The sequence below is a fragment of the Spermophilus citellus genome (genome assembly GCF_964194105.1).
Source record: "Spermophilus citellus genome assembly, chromosome: 16".
Taxonomy (NCBI): domain Eukaryota; kingdom Metazoa; phylum Chordata; class Mammalia; order Rodentia; family Sciuridae; genus Spermophilus; species Spermophilus citellus.
In genome coordinates this window covers 74,223,168-74,238,562 of record NC_138196.1, presented here as the reverse complement: position 1 = coordinate 74,238,562, position 15,395 = coordinate 74,223,168, and the positions used below count along the sequence as shown (strand labels likewise).

General features: G+C 59.0%; 2 protein-coding genes across 2 annotated transcripts; both read left to right on the top strand.

Moving 5' to 3' along the window:
- The first annotated feature begins 4,970 nt into the window (after positions 1–4,970).
- On the top strand, positions 4,971–8,703 carry REEP4 (receptor accessory protein 4). Its single transcript, XM_081269290.1, has 8 exons — positions 4,971–5,517; positions 6,312–6,384; positions 6,806–6,882; positions 6,975–7,095; positions 7,517–7,630; positions 7,999–8,134; positions 8,259–8,413; positions 8,497–8,703. The coding sequence occupies exons 1-8, from the start codon at positions 5,486–5,488 to the stop codon at positions 8,560–8,562; spliced, it is 774 nt and encodes a 257-aa protein (XP_081125416.1). The 5' UTR covers positions 4,971–5,485; the 3' UTR covers positions 8,563–8,703.
- A 3,922-nt stretch (positions 8,704–12,625) lies between these two features.
- On the top strand, positions 12,626–15,390 carry HRURF (HR upstream open reading frame; the record flags this gene model as incomplete). The annotated part of the gene is made up of 2 exons (XM_081269614.1): positions 12,626–12,772; positions 14,943–15,390. The coding sequence occupies exon 2, from the start codon at positions 15,286–15,288 to the stop codon at positions 15,388–15,390; it is 105 nt and encodes a 34-aa protein (XP_081125740.1). The 5' UTR covers positions 12,626–12,772; positions 14,943–15,285.
- Between the last annotated feature and the right edge of the window lie 5 nt (positions 15,391–15,395).

Here is a 15,395-nt window from a genome sequence, read left to right as displayed (position 1 = left end):
AAGAATGGTGGCGAGCCTGTGATTCTGGTGTGGCCTCCTGAAGATGAAGCTCCTCTGCCCCCAAGCAATAACAGCAGCAGCGGCAGTCACCCCTGGGTTCTTCCCAGTGCCATCTACCCTCGTCCTGGAGTTTCCTTCTGTGACCTGAATGCCAGCTCACCTGGGGACTGGAAACCGCTGAGATGGAAGTTTTGTTTCTGCTTTTCCCTCTGTAGCTGTTGCTTCCTCAGGCTTGGACCACGCTCCGCTCTCCCCATTTTTGGAATGTGGATCTGTACTGTGATTGCTCCTTGGGGTGTGTGAGAGCTGGGCGAGAAAGAGAAGCTGGGGCACCTGAGCCACCTGTGTCAGGAATGGATCCTGGCTTCGGGCATCTCGGGGCCCTGGCACCCCTCCACTCACACAGGCATACCCCAGGACCACTGCCTCTCGGTGGAGGCGAGCAGTGGGCGTGTGAGGGGCCTGCTCAGGGTGCCTGGGAGCCAGGCTTCTGCTGCCCTCTGCCGTGCACTGGGAACAGAGCTCTGTGAGCGAGGCTGGTGGAGATGGGGAGTGTCCAGATTGCTGGGACTCCTTGTGGCAGGATGCCCGGGGCAATTGGGGGCAATGCTATGATTCACTTGCTTCAAATAAAAAGTTCCACCCCATTGCCAACTCTCAGATGTCATCAAGGTGTTTCGTTGGGAACAGAGCCGGGGCTGGGCTATCTGTCCCTGCTTCACCCAGCAGTCTGCATTGGCTTCCAGACCCTCTCTCTCCTGGCTCCCCTCCCTCAGAGAAGTGGACCCCCAAGGTCAGCTGGTGCTAGGGTCAGGAGTTCATGGCCATGACACTCAGGTGCTGGGCCAAGGTGACGAATCTCCTCCACCTGGGCTGACTCACAGCCAATGTTCCTTCCAGAAGATTATAGGCTTGGGACTCACTGAGACTTGAGTGTGTCCCTCTGTCAGAGGTCAGACATATGATAGCAAAGAGTAGCTCAGCAGTCTGTCCGTCTCACCACCCGCTGCCCCCAACTCCTCTATGAGTCATGTCCTTTATCGCCACCCTCCTCCCTATGTGAGGCATCCTGGAGTCCTGGTAACATCACTCTCTTCTCTTATTATTTAATCACCAAGACTCCTCTCCATGCTTTGTCCCCAAGAATCTTCAGACGGGCACCATTTGTTGTCCTTTCTCGGCTACCACCTTGGTCAAGCCAGCCCTCCCCGCTGCTGTCGCGGGCCCTTACACGCCTCCCTGCCCACCCACTTCCCGCATCCTCAGTCCAGCCCCCTAAAGCATCCTTCCGTCATGTCATGCCCGGACCAAGAGCCTTCCCTGACTCCCTGTTCTGGTGACATGTACCTGGCTTTCTGCCTGACATTGGGGTCCTCTGGGACCTCGTTCTGACACACCCAGGGCTCTGTGGGCAGTCAGTGCTTCTCTCCGTGTCTGAGAATGGAGTCGGAGAGCCCATGACAAAGCGGGAGTAAGGGATGAGTTAGATGGGGCTAGGCTGGAAGTGACGCTGAGGGTACTAGGAAGATGGGGGGGGGTCTTGAAGACAGCACACAGGGTACAGCAAAATGGCGATGGTGAATGACAGGGCCCCCCTTCTCCTTGTCACCTCCTTGCCACTTACGGTCTTTAGTGAATGGATGCCTTTTGCTGCCTTGTGTGGGTCCATGTCAGGATAACAGACAGGAGGGGATAGAACCTGGGGGAGACAATATCTCCTGGGGCTGGGGATGTGGCTCAAGTGGTAGCACGCTCGCCTGGCATGCATGCGGCCTGGGTTCGATCCTCAGCACCACATACAAACAAAGATGTCATATCCGCCGAATACTAAAAAATAAATATTAAAAACTTCTCTCTCTCTCTCTCTCTCTCTCTCTTTAAAAAAATTTTTAAAAAAAATATCTCCTCGGGCAGGGGGTACCGAGCTGTGTCACCCTGGATAGGCCACTTCCCTTCTGCAGGACCTCATTAGCTATCCAGGGATCCTTTGGTCTCTTATGTGTCACATATTTCACAAATGTGTCACAGGTCATCCACCCCCTAACTGATCACTCCAGGGAAGACTTGTGGACACGGGGGATGGACACCAGGTCTGGAGCTCCCAGAGCTCCCAGATAGCAGGGAACCATGCAACTGCAGATGGTGTCGTCCAGCAGAACGTCCTCTGGGTTCTGCAATCAGGATCCCACATGTGTGAATTTGGACTCCGTCCCTCTGCTTGGTGTGAGATTTCAAGCAAGTCAATTGGCTTCCCTGAGCAACTTCTCCTTTTGCAAAGCAGATGAGAAAACTTCCAGCCAAGTGCAGGGGCACATGCCTGTAATCCCAGTGACTCAGGAGGCTGGGGCAGGAGGCTTTGGTAAAGGTCAAGGCCAGTCTTAGCAACTTAGCAAGACTGTCTCAAAATAAAATAAAAAATAAAAAGGGCTGGGCTGTATTTACTACTCAGTAGTAGAGTGCCCCTGGGCTCAAACCATGCAGCAAAAAGCTGGGCATTCAAAGACCAAGGGAGAGAAATATCTCCCATCCTTGGGGGAGTATGGGACGAGGTGTGGGGAGACTTACTTTTTGGAATCCTGATGTGGTCATTTGACATTGTTACTAGCTGAGCAAAAGCAGCTAGTAACACTCAGCCTATGTGTCTCAGTCTCCTCATCTATAAAATAGGTATACTCATGCTATATACCTGACAGGGTCATCTATGATAAAGTTTAAATGCATTATATATATTAAGATATATAAGGCTCTTTGAATAGAGTATGTGGCACATAATTGTGATCTGTATTGGTCTGTGGGAATGTATGAGATACACAGGTGACTCTGGGAGGCATGCTTTGTGTGATAGGCAATATATCTTTGGAGAAGACCCCTGCACCCTACATCTGACCTTTGACTTCAGATGCCCAGCTACCCTGATCCTGGCCTCACCCGCTATGGATGACTGGTCTGGGTTTCTACCTCCTCAAACCTCATTCATGTGCTCTTGGCTAAGCAGGCACCCTAGAGTTCCCAAACCCCATCGTCTCGGGATTGCCTGTCCTGCTTTTGCAAATGGGAAATGGGCCCTTAGCCTGTGCCTGGGAAAGGTTGCCAGGGACAGTGAGTCGAGTCTTCCAGACGCGTTGACATTGCGTTGACATTGTGTTGCCCAGCTGAAAGGTAAACATCACTTGTGACAGCCGCTCTCTCCAGGGGAGAGCTCCCCCAAGGATGGGAGACATTTCTCTCCCTTGGTCCCTGAATGCCCAGCTTTTTTGCTGCATGGCTGCTTGGTCACCTGCCCTGGGGCTCATTCATGTGTCCAGAGGCTGCTTAGCAACCCAGTTTAACTGGGTGACTGTGTCAATAGCTCAGGACCAAAGGCCACAGAAATCAGAGTCCTGGAGATCCCCCAAGCACAAACATTGGGACCAGGAGTCGCCATGTAAGAGACCATTCCAGCTAGGTGGACATAGATGGGCCAGGAGAGGTGTTCTTAGTGGATGAGCTCAGGCGTGAGGCTCCTGAAGGCAGCCAGTGGGGAAGATGTACCAAAGGACCTGGATTCGCATGTGCCTCCTGAGGAATGGATGTCCCTTCCCTACTGTTTCCCAGCTGATCCCCTTTACCATCAATCACATCCTTCCTCCTTCAAGGAGACCAGGGATACTTTTCTCCTAAGAACCATGTCTGTGCCTCTAGCTGGATGGTGGCTGGGACCTTCCTGATGGGATCCCTGGCGTTTCTTGTTCCTCCAGCATGGGATGGGGCTGGGGTGGGTGAACATGAGGAAGGCATTTGCCTCGGGAGAGTTTCTCCTGTGGGCTGGTTTCACTACTGGCTCTCACACTCAGCAATACCAATAAAATTGATGATAATAATTAAGACCATATAATCACTGTGTGTTTATTTATCCCCCAAAAGCCTCCTTTCCCTGAGTCCCATCATTACCTACCCCATCCTTTTCATAGGTGGTGGGTGTTAACTATGGCTCTAATAAAAAGTGGTATGTGTTTCTGCTCCCTGGCCCCGGGGCAACTCTGCTCTCACCCTCTCAGCACAGCACAGGGGATACTGTTCTCCCCATTTTCAGAAGGAGCGGCTGAGGCAAGAAGCAGGTATTATCACAAAGAATGAAATCCCTCATGGGAAGGTGTAAAGGCAGCAAAGGCTGCCTTCTTTTTAGAATCTTCTCCCTTCTTCCGATGTCCTCCTCTCTCCCAGAGGAACTTCTCCAGTTCCCTGTCCCCCTCCAGGGTCACTCACAGCTGGCCTACTGCTGATCCCTCCGAAGACTAACCAGGCCATATAATTAGCATTAGCCAGTAGCAAACACCACTGGGTGACAGCGGCCAAATGACTTCACCAAGCATATTTCCTAGATGGTAAAGGGGATCTTTGCAAAAATTAAGACTTCATGGACATAAAAGCAGTACAAAACCGCAAGCGTGGATGCTGTGGCGTTCCTAGGGATATCTGTATTCCTGACTCAGAGGAACAGATGGGATTTCAAACTTCTAGTGAAGACGGTACATTAAAGTCGTGTCCAGGTGTGTGAGCCGTGGAAAGATGCCCCAGAGAGAAGTGGATCCTTGGGGGGTGACTCCCTCAGATTCGCGGTGCTTACTGACTTCTGGTCTACAGTGGTGTAACACTGGAACTTGCTCGCGCTCAACCAAGTTTGCTGCCATCTTGTGCCTGGGCTTCCAGGGTGGACCCCACCCATTTCATGCCCTATCCCATTTTACAGAGGGGAAAAATGAGGCGAGAAGGAAGTACATTGGGAGAAGCTAGTGAAGAGCCGAGAGAACTCTGGAGCCAGGTTTTCTTTGTCTCTTCCCCTTTCTGTGGCACCTTCCCACCGCCTAATCTTCCCAACTGGAGAGCTGCTCTACCCTGCGGCCCCACCCTCGAGTCCGGCTGAGCGTCGCCCTTTAAGGGGCCGGCCTCTCACCTCCCTGACCTGGCTCCGCCCCTCTGGGGCCGCACTGCGCCTGCGCCGCGCGCTGGAGCCCTGGGGTTGGGCAGGACCCAGTTCCGTGCAACTTTCAAGTGAGTTGCAAACTCCGCCCCGGAGGCCGGTGCCGACTGCCTGCCGCACTGGGACCGCGGCGACCCGCAAGAGCGTAGACCGAGACCCGGCACCCGGGCCGGGGACCAGCAGCGGCGCCCAGCAAGGGCCGAACACCGGGTTCTCGGCGACTGAGCTGGTCCGAGCCGCAACTGCAGCGCCGCGCGGCTGGGCGGAGGAGCGCGCCCGCCGGTGCCCGCTCCCAGCCGCTTCCTCCCTGCCCACCGCCTCCCCCAGCCCGCTGGTCTCCGGGTTCTCCTGGGTCTCCGCACCGCCAGGTCGGAGTCAGTGGGCGGCGGGCCCCACCTTTGCCAGGGGACAGCGGAACCGACCCTCGGGTTCCTGCACCACCACTGAGCCCCCGTCCCAGCCCCCGCGTGAGCGCCCTCCAGGGCGTCTTTTGGGGGCCCTCCCCTCGTCCCCAAGGCTGTCAGGATGGTGTCCTGGATGATCTGTCGCCTGGTGGTGTGAGTATGGCCACTCTCAGACTCCTTCTTTCCCCGGGTGTCAGCCTGCCCCTGGGGTGGAAGCCAGGAACGTCTGGTGGAGACGGAACTTCCTGAGCTTCCTCACACCTCCCCCCCCCCGCCCCCCACACCGCAAAGGTTAACGGACCTGCGGGCCTGCACGGGGCACCTGGACACCGAGTCCTTGACCCACTCCTCCCCAGAATCCTTGACCCAAAGCAACCCTACCCACATGCTCGCAAACACATTCTGCAGACAGATGCCTGGGGCTGAGGGCCACAAGCAGATCCCAGCCAGGGCAGAAGCAAGGTAATAGGCACACTGAGGGTGGGGAATCCAAGGGCCTGCTTGCCATATGAACAGTCACGTGACTCACCAACCTTGCCTCAGCCTCCTCACTCAGTCTTACCCTTAACCTCTGAGTACTCCAGTGCCTGGCTCAAATATCCCTGTCTGCAGCCTGGCAGTGCCAGGTCTGGTGGCTCTGGGCCTGATTGCCTATCCAGGGGAGGGGACAGCCTAATGCTCTCACCCACCTTGTCTGGTAGCTGTGTTCTCTCTCCATCATGTACCCATGGGCCACAGGTGCAGGCCTGGGCAGGCTGGGGATGTTTGTAAACAGCAGGGTGGAGAGGTGGCCTCCGGGGCACTGACTCAGGCACTGCGGGTAGTGCAAGCTAATCGGGAAAAACAGGGCTGGTCCTGCCCCTGGCACCCCAGTAGGGGGAGGCAGCCACCTGTCAGGGTACAGGGGGAGCATGCTGCCCCTCACACTCCCCTGGCTGCTCTTCCAGACTGGTGTTTGGGATGCTGTATCCAGCTTATGCGTCCTACAAGGCCGTGAAGACCAAGAACATTCGTGAATATGTGAGCATGAGAGGTGGCAGGAGGGCTTAGCTAAGGTGGGGTGGGATGACAGCCCTAAGGGGGATTGGGGGGTGTGGTGGGGCTTATTGAGGTGTGGAGGGTCTGAGCTGGCCTGCCGCTTTTCCCGGGGCCCACTAGTGTTGCACATCCTGAGTGGAGTGGCGAAGGAAAGAATGGGACTGTTGAAGGGGTGTGGAAGGAGGGCAGGCCATTGGGTGGCTGTGGAAGTGCCAGTGGGTGAAATGCACCGGAGTGGGCACAGGAATGAGTGGCAGCTTCGCAGAGGCTCCTGTCTAGCCAGGCTTGGGGGAATGCAACAATGCAGCGGGACAGGCTCTCTGGAATCTCTGGGCTGGGCCAGCCAGGGGCGGTGTTGGCACCACAGGCTCTGAGGCTGACCTCTGTGCTCTGTGTCCCACAGGTTCGGTGGATGATGTACTGGATCATCTTTGCAATCTTCATGGCAGCCGAGACCTTCACAGACATCTTTATCTCCTGGTCTGGGCACAGGGGTTAGTGGGCCCTGGGGCAGGGGTGTCCCACCCTTGGCCTGGCTGCTGGGCTCATCTTGCCCCTCTGTGCTCTGGCAGGTTCCCTTTCTATTATGAGATCAAGATGGCCTTTGTTCTGTGGCTGCTTTCGCCCTACACGAAGGGGGCCAGCCTACTTTACCGAAAGTTCGTCCACCCGTCCCTATCCCGTCATGAGAAGGTACCCTGGGAGAGGTGGAGAGGGAGACCTAGCGGTGGGTGTGGGGAGAGAGAGAACCCCAAACCCCGCTTCAGGATGCAGGGTCACCTGGGTTCCAACACCAGGGCTGCTGCTGTTTGACTTTGGGACTCTGACAAGGCCTGGCCTCCTTGTCTGCCGGGCTGACCAAATGGGTGCAGTGAATGACCAGTGGTGTGAAGTGCCAGCTGGAAGTTGGCTTGGGGGTGGGGAATGTCCCCTCATTGAGGTGTGGGGAGGTGAATGGGTGGGAAACCCCGCTCTTGGTGCATTCTGGGCCTTTGTGACTGCACATACTGGGTCAGGGTGACCGGAAGGTATGACAATCACTGGTGGCTTAGTCTGTGGAGGCAGAGAGACTCCCCTGGCTGTCCTCCTGAGCTCTCCTCCCCCGGCTCTGCAGGAGATTGACACGTACATTGTTCAGGCCAAAGAGCGCAGCTACGAGACAGTGCTCAGCCTTGGGAAGCGCAGCCTCAACATTGCTGCATCCGCTGCTGTACAGGCTGCCACCAAGGTGCTGTGGGCCCCAGCCCCCTGCCCCCTGCCCCACCCCATCCAGCTCTCTGCCAGGGAGGCGAGAGGTGGCAGTTAGGGCTAGGGCTAGGGTGCCAGGACAGGTGAGGAGGTGCAGGAGCAGGAGCGCAGACCTTCCTGGCTGAAGGAGCAGGAATGGCTGCTCCTGTGCCTGTGGCCTTAGTTTCCTGTTTCTGCCAAGTGGCCAGGGGCTGAAGGCTGCTGAGTTGCTTTCAGTTCCGAGCCCTGTGCCCCAGGGATTAGCTGCAGGGTGGCCCTTCACATCCTTGGGTGACTTCCCTACTGAAGCCCCTTCCCCCCAGAACCCCCACCTTTGCAGGTGACGCAGTGCCTCCTCCTCCCTCACAGAGTCAGGGCGCACTGGCTGGTCGCCTGCGGAGCTTTTCCATGCAGGACCTGCGCTCCATCCCTGACACCCCTGCCCCTACGTACCAGGACCCCCTCTACCTGGAAGACCAGGTACCCCGCCGGAGGCCACCCATTGGTGAGTAAACAGAGGGACTGGGAGTCATTCGAGAGTGATGGCCTCCCCAGGGCTAGGGACTTCTGGCTTGGTCCCAGGCCTTCAGACTGTGTAAATGGACAGGCTTGTTTCCCCCTCTCTCCAGGGTACCGGGCAGGGGGCCTGCAGGACAGTGACACAGAGGAGGGGGGTTGGTCGGATACCGAGGTAGTCCCCCAGCCACCAGCGCGGCCCAGGGAGAAGCCTCTGAGCCGAAGCCAGAGCCTGCGTGTGGTCAAGAGGAAGCCGCTGGCCCGGGAGGTCGGTGGCAAGGAGGGTGTAAGGGTGGTGGGTGGGCCACACCGCAGCCCACACCTCACACAGTATACCTGCTCTCTCCCCAGGGCACCTCACGCTCCCTGAAGGTCCGAACACGGAAAAAGACTGTGCCCTCAGACATGGACAGCTAGGATCTGTGGAGTCAGCCCAGTCTTACCTCAGGCCATGCAGGTGCCGGGCTATGTGCAGGGCTCCTTTGGCTGCACACTGGCTGGCCTGCACTGGCTACCTGGGTCCCACCCCTCCTGGCTCCTGCGTTTGCCTTAGAGCCAGGGCAGAGGCTGTGCGTCCTGCTGTGGACGCACCCACAGTGCCAGAGCTGCTGGGCCCAGGGTTCTATTTATTGCCTTCCTCCGCCCTCTGCCTTCTCAGGTATGGGACCAGAGCCCCCCAAAACCGCTACAGATGAAATCAAAAGCCCACCAGCTGTTCATTCCTCCTGTCCTCCAGAGTACTGGACAGCCTGCTCCAGGCCCCGGGTGTGTGCCTTGCTGTGTGTTTTGTGTTGTGAATGAGGTCAGGCTTGTGAATGTTTTGATAAATAAATACTAAAGGTGTTCTGCTTCTCTTGATTATCTCCCACCCCTCCCTCCACACTCTAAGTCATATAGCCCAGCCAGGCACGGCCAAGGTCAAGGCCGAGGCTGAGGGCATACAGTGCCAGATGAGACCCTATTGACAAGTAGTCATGAGGTGTCACTGCTGTCATGAATGAGCTCTTGGAGTCTCTGAGTCCTGGGTGATGAGGAGACCTAAAGAGGTCTGAAAAAAGGAGCCAGGATTGGGCCTGGCCAGGAAGCTACAACCATGGAGGATCCAGTGGGAGTGAAGGTGTGGAGGGGCAGTGGGCAGCGAGGAGGATGTTGGAGGTAGTCCTAGGTCCTGAGCTTGGGGTGGGGGTGTCCCACATCACCTCCCAGTAGCTCCCCAGCCACTGAGTTCCATCAACAGGTACCTCAGGGGTAGCTTGCATTCTGAGCAGTGGCCACCAGAGGGCAGCAGCTGCCGGGATCTGGGCTGCCCCCAGCTTCCAGGTCAAGGAGGGCGGGGCTGGGAGCCTGGCCAGAGCCTCGCCCTGCCGGGGCCTGGCTGCTGGCGGCTGTCCGCAGAGACGATGCAGAGCTCCAGCGGATGGCCCTCCCTGCTACTTGTGGTCGCTGGTCTGTGGCCCGCCATCCCCGGAGCTTCCACAGATCTCTTGAGACCAGGCTCTTTGGCTGGGCTGGCTCTACGCCACCCCCTCTGATCCCTGGGACAGCCCTCCTGGTGTCACCACTGTGACACCCCCTGTCCACCCCCACGCCTGCTCTTCCTTTCTGCTTTTGAGTAAGCAAAGAGGTGGGTGAGAGTGCTGGATGAGGGGCAAGGGAAAGGGCTGAGAACTTGGATGGCCTGAGAGGAGGAGGATTAACTCTTGGTGTGGGATTATCTGGGTTTTATTGGGGAGAAAGCACTTAATCTCCTGGGGTGCTTTTGCTCCTCGCATGTGGGTGCTCAGTGGCTTCCTAGGTGGCCTTACCTGGCACCACGGTGTTGTCTAACCTCATTAATTCATTCCAAAAATCTGTACTGAGCCTCTACCAGGGACCAGCCATATTGCTAGATTTGATAGGGATGCAAAGACTAAGGTCACACAGCTAGAGTGTGGCTACAGCACACCAGATGCTGCTTCAAGCCCCCGACATATTAATTTAATCTTCGCCCTCACCCTCTCAGAAGGTTGGAACTAAGGTCATCATCTCCATTCCACAAATAGGGGGGAGAAAAAGCACAGAGAGGACAAGTGATTTGCCCAAGGCCACACAGCTAGTAAGTGACAGAACTGGACTTCGAGGCAGGCCGTCTGGCTCCAGAGTCGATGTTCTTCATCACTATGCAGAACCCAAGTAAATGAGCTGTTCCTTGCCTGGGAGGCAGGGAGAAGGAGACTAACGTGTATGGAACGTTTTGCATGCCTGACCTTGCACTGGGAATTTCACAGGGATGGTTTCTTTGAATGCGCCCAGCCACCCTGTCGGGTAGGGGCTGTACCCATTTTACAGATGAAAAACGGGGATCTGAGGGCTTCCGCGGGTGGTCCACAGTGGTGCTGCCGGGACCTGGGGGCTACGCCTCCTGCTGCAGGAGCCGCAGAGGCAGAAGTGGAGGCAGCCTCCGCAGACCCAAACCCAAAGAACAAATGGTGAAGGGGCCAAGGAAAGAGGGGCTCAGAAGAAGGGGGCCGGGGGAGGCCGAAGTGCGGGCATTTCAGGGGCTGGGGCTTCACCTGCCTGCTCCCAGGACAGTGCTCCTCCCAGTGGACAGGCCACACGGGCCCTCCGCAGACTTGGTGAAGCTTTCTGTGTTCCACTTGGTCCTGGCTCTGCACAGCCAGCCGGTGCCCACTGTCCCCTGGAGTGCCCTGTCTCCCCAGCCCACTGTCACCTGCCTGCTTGGGAAGCGCTCCACAGGCACGCCCTGCCTTGCCTTGCTTGCTCCTCTGGACCTCTTGCCTTTCTGTTCTTGCTTGTACTTTTCTTTTCCCCTTGAGCACATTGTATTTTCTCCCCTACTGTGTTGTGACTTCATGAAGAATAGACATCTTACTGTTGTATCCCAGCCCGGAACAAGTGGTTTAAGTGAAGTATTTTTGTGAGTGTGTGATTCAGTGGGGAAGTGCTGCTTATTGTCTGACTTCTGCACTCAAGTATCACCTCTTCCATGAAGCCCCCCTGATTTTCCCAGGGCAGGATTAGAAACATCTTATAATTTGTTAACCTGTCCTTCTCCTTAGTAGTCACCCTACAGCCCCAGCATAGGGCCTGACAGCTAAGCAGCCTGAAAGAGTGTTACTAGAAGAACAAATGCAGTAAGTGACCATAAGCTCCTCCAGGGCGGGAGTGGCCTTGTGCTTTGGTCTTTGTGTCCTACGTCACCTGGGGGCTCACCAGGGTCTCCATGACATAGGTGGATGGATGGCTGTCTCTAGTTGTGTGGGTTACATGACATCCTGGGGTCAGAGGGGAAGGAGTGAGAAGTCCAAGCTCCAGGGCATTCCTGGTCAGCCATACGCGCAATACCAAGGCTTGGGCACTGAGTATCAGTTGGGCCTCCCTCAGAGCCCAGATGCCCCTCTGAGGACCACCCATCATGGCCACCCCTGGATGGGGTCCCCGTTCCACCCTTCAGCCCTCTGGCCTGGGCTCTCGGGGGAGGGTAGTCAGTACTGTCACCTGCCCACACCCCCCAGTCTGCTTGCCACCAGTGTGCCTGGCAGGATCGGGGCTGGGAAGGGACCTGAAGCCACCAAGGGCAGCCCCCTTAGCACCCTGCCCCTCTGCTGGGTCCTGGCCTGGCCTGCTGCCAGGGCCCATCCCTTTCCTCCCAGTTCCTGAGGGCAGGTGGCCCTGGATTCTGGTCTCCCCTGCTCCCTCTGCCCCACCTCCCTCCATCCCTTGGCCCTTCCAGGTAGCTCTTCTACCTCCTGCCTCAACCCACCCTGTCCCTCTGGCCTGTGGCACCTCTGTGTCCTGGTCCCCTTCCCTGCTCCATGTCACAGCTCACTGGCCCACTCGCTGTGCCTTAGCGGTCACTGCAGCAATCTCGGCCTCTACACCCAGGCAGCCCCCGCCCAGGTTGAGCAGGGGAGTCCTGGTGGGCACGTCCTCCACCAAGGGATAGAGTGGACGAGCCCGCAGCCTCGGCGCCCATCCCCCACTGGCACCAGGGCCTGGGGGACCCAGGAGCTGGGGAGGGGGTCAAAACCTGGGCTGAAGGAGGATGCCCGCTGCCGGGGGTCCTGGGCTCCAGAGCTGGTGTCGCTGGGCCTGAAGGTCCTGAGCCCTGGGGCAGAATGGAGGTTCATTTGGGGGGTGGGTGTTGGAGGAAGGAGGAGGGCCCCAGAAGAGGAATTAGGTCAAGGATGTGGGTGGGTGGGTGAGAGGGGAGGTGGCATCTGCCACTGAGCTTCCTCCTGGCTCCCAGAGCATCTCCACACTTCCCTTCCCCTTCCCCTCCCCCCAGGTCCTGGGAGAATTCTCCCGCAGCCCCCTCCCCCGGGCCCCCCACCCCAGACACTGCCACAGGGGTGGGGGGTGGGGGGTGGGGGGCCGGCCTCAGCTGTCTGAAGGATGGAGGGGCTGGGGAAGCAGGGCTAGGTGCCCAGACGGCCGCGTGTGTGGGAGGGGATGTCCTCAGATGCCCTCCACCCGGCAGTCCCCGCTCTGACGTGGGTGCCCCCCCTCTCCCCGCCCGGATTAGTGGCAGCTTGGCCTGACTCTCCGGGGCTCCTTCCCCCGCCCTGCCTGCTGCCCACCCCTGGGCAGGGGGCTGCTCCACCAGAGGGGCACTGTGCTTGCCCAGGTAAGGGGCTCTGGGGTGGCAAGAGGGCAGCTGGCTGAGGCGCTGCGGTGGCTCTCAGCAGCAGTGTGTGTGTCAGCGTGTCCGTCAGTGCGTGAGGGTCGGTGTGGGTTGGGGCTGGGCCCACGGGTGTCTGGGGGAGCTGGTCAGCTTGCCGAGGTCCACGGTGCATGTGCTGGGTCGCTCTCCTTCTGCGTTTGTGTCTTTTGTGTGGCTCCCCAGCTCTGCTCCATCCTCAGGCTCAGGACAGGCAGGCACAAGGACTGTGGCCTGTGGCATGGACTCTGAGGCTGGATGGGGAACTGGGTGGGGGTGGGAAAGGGGGTCCTTCCCCCAGCCCCACTCCCATCAGCCCCTGGGCATGCCAGGAGCCAGCCGGAGAGCCCTGGTCCAGTCCAAGGACTGTGACCTGACAAGACAGACATGGCCTCTGGGGGTGGGGAGGGCCGTATCTGTTCTGATCCCCCAGGACAGTCCCATCCCCTTTGGGGATGAGAGCCCAAGCCAACAAGCCCTCAGGGCTCTGGACAGCCCAAGCTCCCACTCTGGACTCTTCCAGGCCCCAAGCCACAGCTCTCTCTCCTGGGTTCTCCCACAAGCCTCTGCTTCTGAGGAGGCAGGCCAGAGGGACAGACAGGGACCACAGGCATCCCAGCCCACCATTTCAACCTGGAGCCAATCTGAAGCAGGAGGCCAAGTGCAGGGCCTTAGGTCCTAGTCCCTGTTAGACCCTCCGCCATCGACTCCCCTGGCACACTTAGGTCTGGCCGCCCCCAGGGGAGCTGGGGAAGGAGGGAGTGAGACTAACTCAGACATGTAAACAACCCCTACCAGCTCCCTCTGCCACAGAACCAGCCTCTGGGGGTGGCAAGGGGCTGGGGAATCCATGCTGACATGGCCCAAGTCCTGTCTGTGCCCTCCCCCGGATCCCCTCTCCCAAGGACCCTTCCTCTTCTCTGCAACTGGTGAAAGGCTCCCTGCCTCTGCTCCAGTCTCTTAAGAAGAAGGCTCTGAGCTCCCCACGGCTCCCCTCTCCAGCCATGGTGGTGTTATAACCTAGGAGCAGGCTAGAGGCCTCGAGAACTCATCCCTTCCATGGGACAGGGGAGTGGGATGGGGGTGTCCCTTCTGTTTCAGGGTGGGAGAAGGCAGGCTGAGGATGGCTTCCATAGGCAGGGGAGTCCAGGGGCAGGAGGTGGGTGCCTGAGGGGAAGGGAAGCGCCCGTTGGGCGTGTGGGTTTCTGTGTGTGTCTGAATCTGTCTGTGTGTGTTTGAATCTGTCTGTTTGTGTCTGTGCTCTGGAACCACCCCCGCAGAGGAGCCGGGATGCTTCCTCGGGTGGAGGGTGCCCTGTTTGCCCATTTCCTCTCCTACTCGCTGCTCCCTCCCAGGAGCCACTCCCATAGGCTCCTCTCCAGCACCAGGCCTGGCAGCACTAGGAACACCGGGGATGCGACTGACCCTACAAACCAGAGTGCCTGGTGTGATGGAGCCTCTCTGGTCCATCACTTCTCTGGGCACTTGGTGAAACCACGGCTCTTAGACTAGACGTCAGTCCCTCTCCGACTTCTAAGGACAGCACTTTGTGCCATTTGGGCCTTGGGAGGGGGCTTGGGTGGGGGACAGTGAAGAGTAGCTTGGCCAGGTGAGGATGAGGTAGAGCAACACCAACCAGAGGGGTGTGCCCACGTGCCAGAGCTGGAGAGGACCGGGAGAGAGTGGTCCAGCAGGCACAGGCCCTGCTGGCGTGGGTCGGAGCGCCCATCGCTGACCCGTGAGAACCCGACTGCCCGTGCCAGCTCTGGCACTGCCCCCTCCCAGCCGCCCCGCCCAAGCACCCCGGGGGGCACCCCGCCCCATCGTGGCCTGGTCCGGCCCCTCCCGCCCTTTGCTCCAGTTCCCGGGCTTGGCACCTATAGTGGGGGTGCTGCCCGCCTGCCAGGCTCCGGGGCCGGGCCCACGGGAGGGTGGGGCGGCTGGGAAGCTGGCACGCTGCCCCGGGGGAGCCTCTCTCGGCAGGCGCCCGGGTGCCGCGGGGGGAGGGGGGAACAAAGGGCTCATTCTCCCCGTGCGCAGCCGGTGGCATCGCCGGGGCGTTGGCGGAAGCCCCCGGGGCTCAGGAGGGGGCAGGCCCAGGCGGGGCCGCCGAATCACGGGCTCCTGTTTCCCGCAGGGTGCTGGAGGAGGAAACCGGCGGAGCAGCTTCCCCACTCTCAGTTGCGCGTCTGGCGATGGCGATCAGAGGTCCTGCTGCGCTCCCCGCCGCGCTCTCCCTCCATTAGCCGCGCTGCGCGGTGCTGCGCCCTCACTGGTGCCTCTCTCCTGGGTCACGGGATCGGCCTCCCCTTCCAGGCACGACCCCCTTCCCCAGCCCCTCGACCTTTCCCCCAACTCGGCCATCTCCGACCCGGGGCGCGCGTTCCCCCCGGCCCAGCTCCTTCTCTCCCTCCGGGGGCACCCGCTCCCTAGCCCCGGCCCGGCCCTCCCCAAGGCGCAGCACGGAGTCTCGGCGTCCCATGGCGCAACCCACGGCCTCGGCCCAGAAGCTGGTGCGGCCGATCCGCGCCGTGTGCCGCATCCTGCAGATCCCGGAGTCCGACCCCTCCAACCTGCGGCCCTAGAGCGC

Excerpts from the sequence above, each read along its gene's own strand:
- REEP4 (XM_081269290.1), top strand. The coding sequence starts at position 5,486 with ATGGTGTCCTGGATGATCTGTCGCCTGGTGGT. Across the intron at positions 6,883-6,974 it reads ACAGACATCTTTATCTCCTG|GTTCCCTTTCTATTATGAGA; the intron begins GTCTGGGCACAG and ends GTGCTCTGGCAG. Across the intron at positions 7,096-7,516 it reads CCCTATCCCGTCATGAGAAG|GAGATTGACACGTACATTGT; the intron begins GTACCCTGGGAG and ends CCGGCTCTGCAG.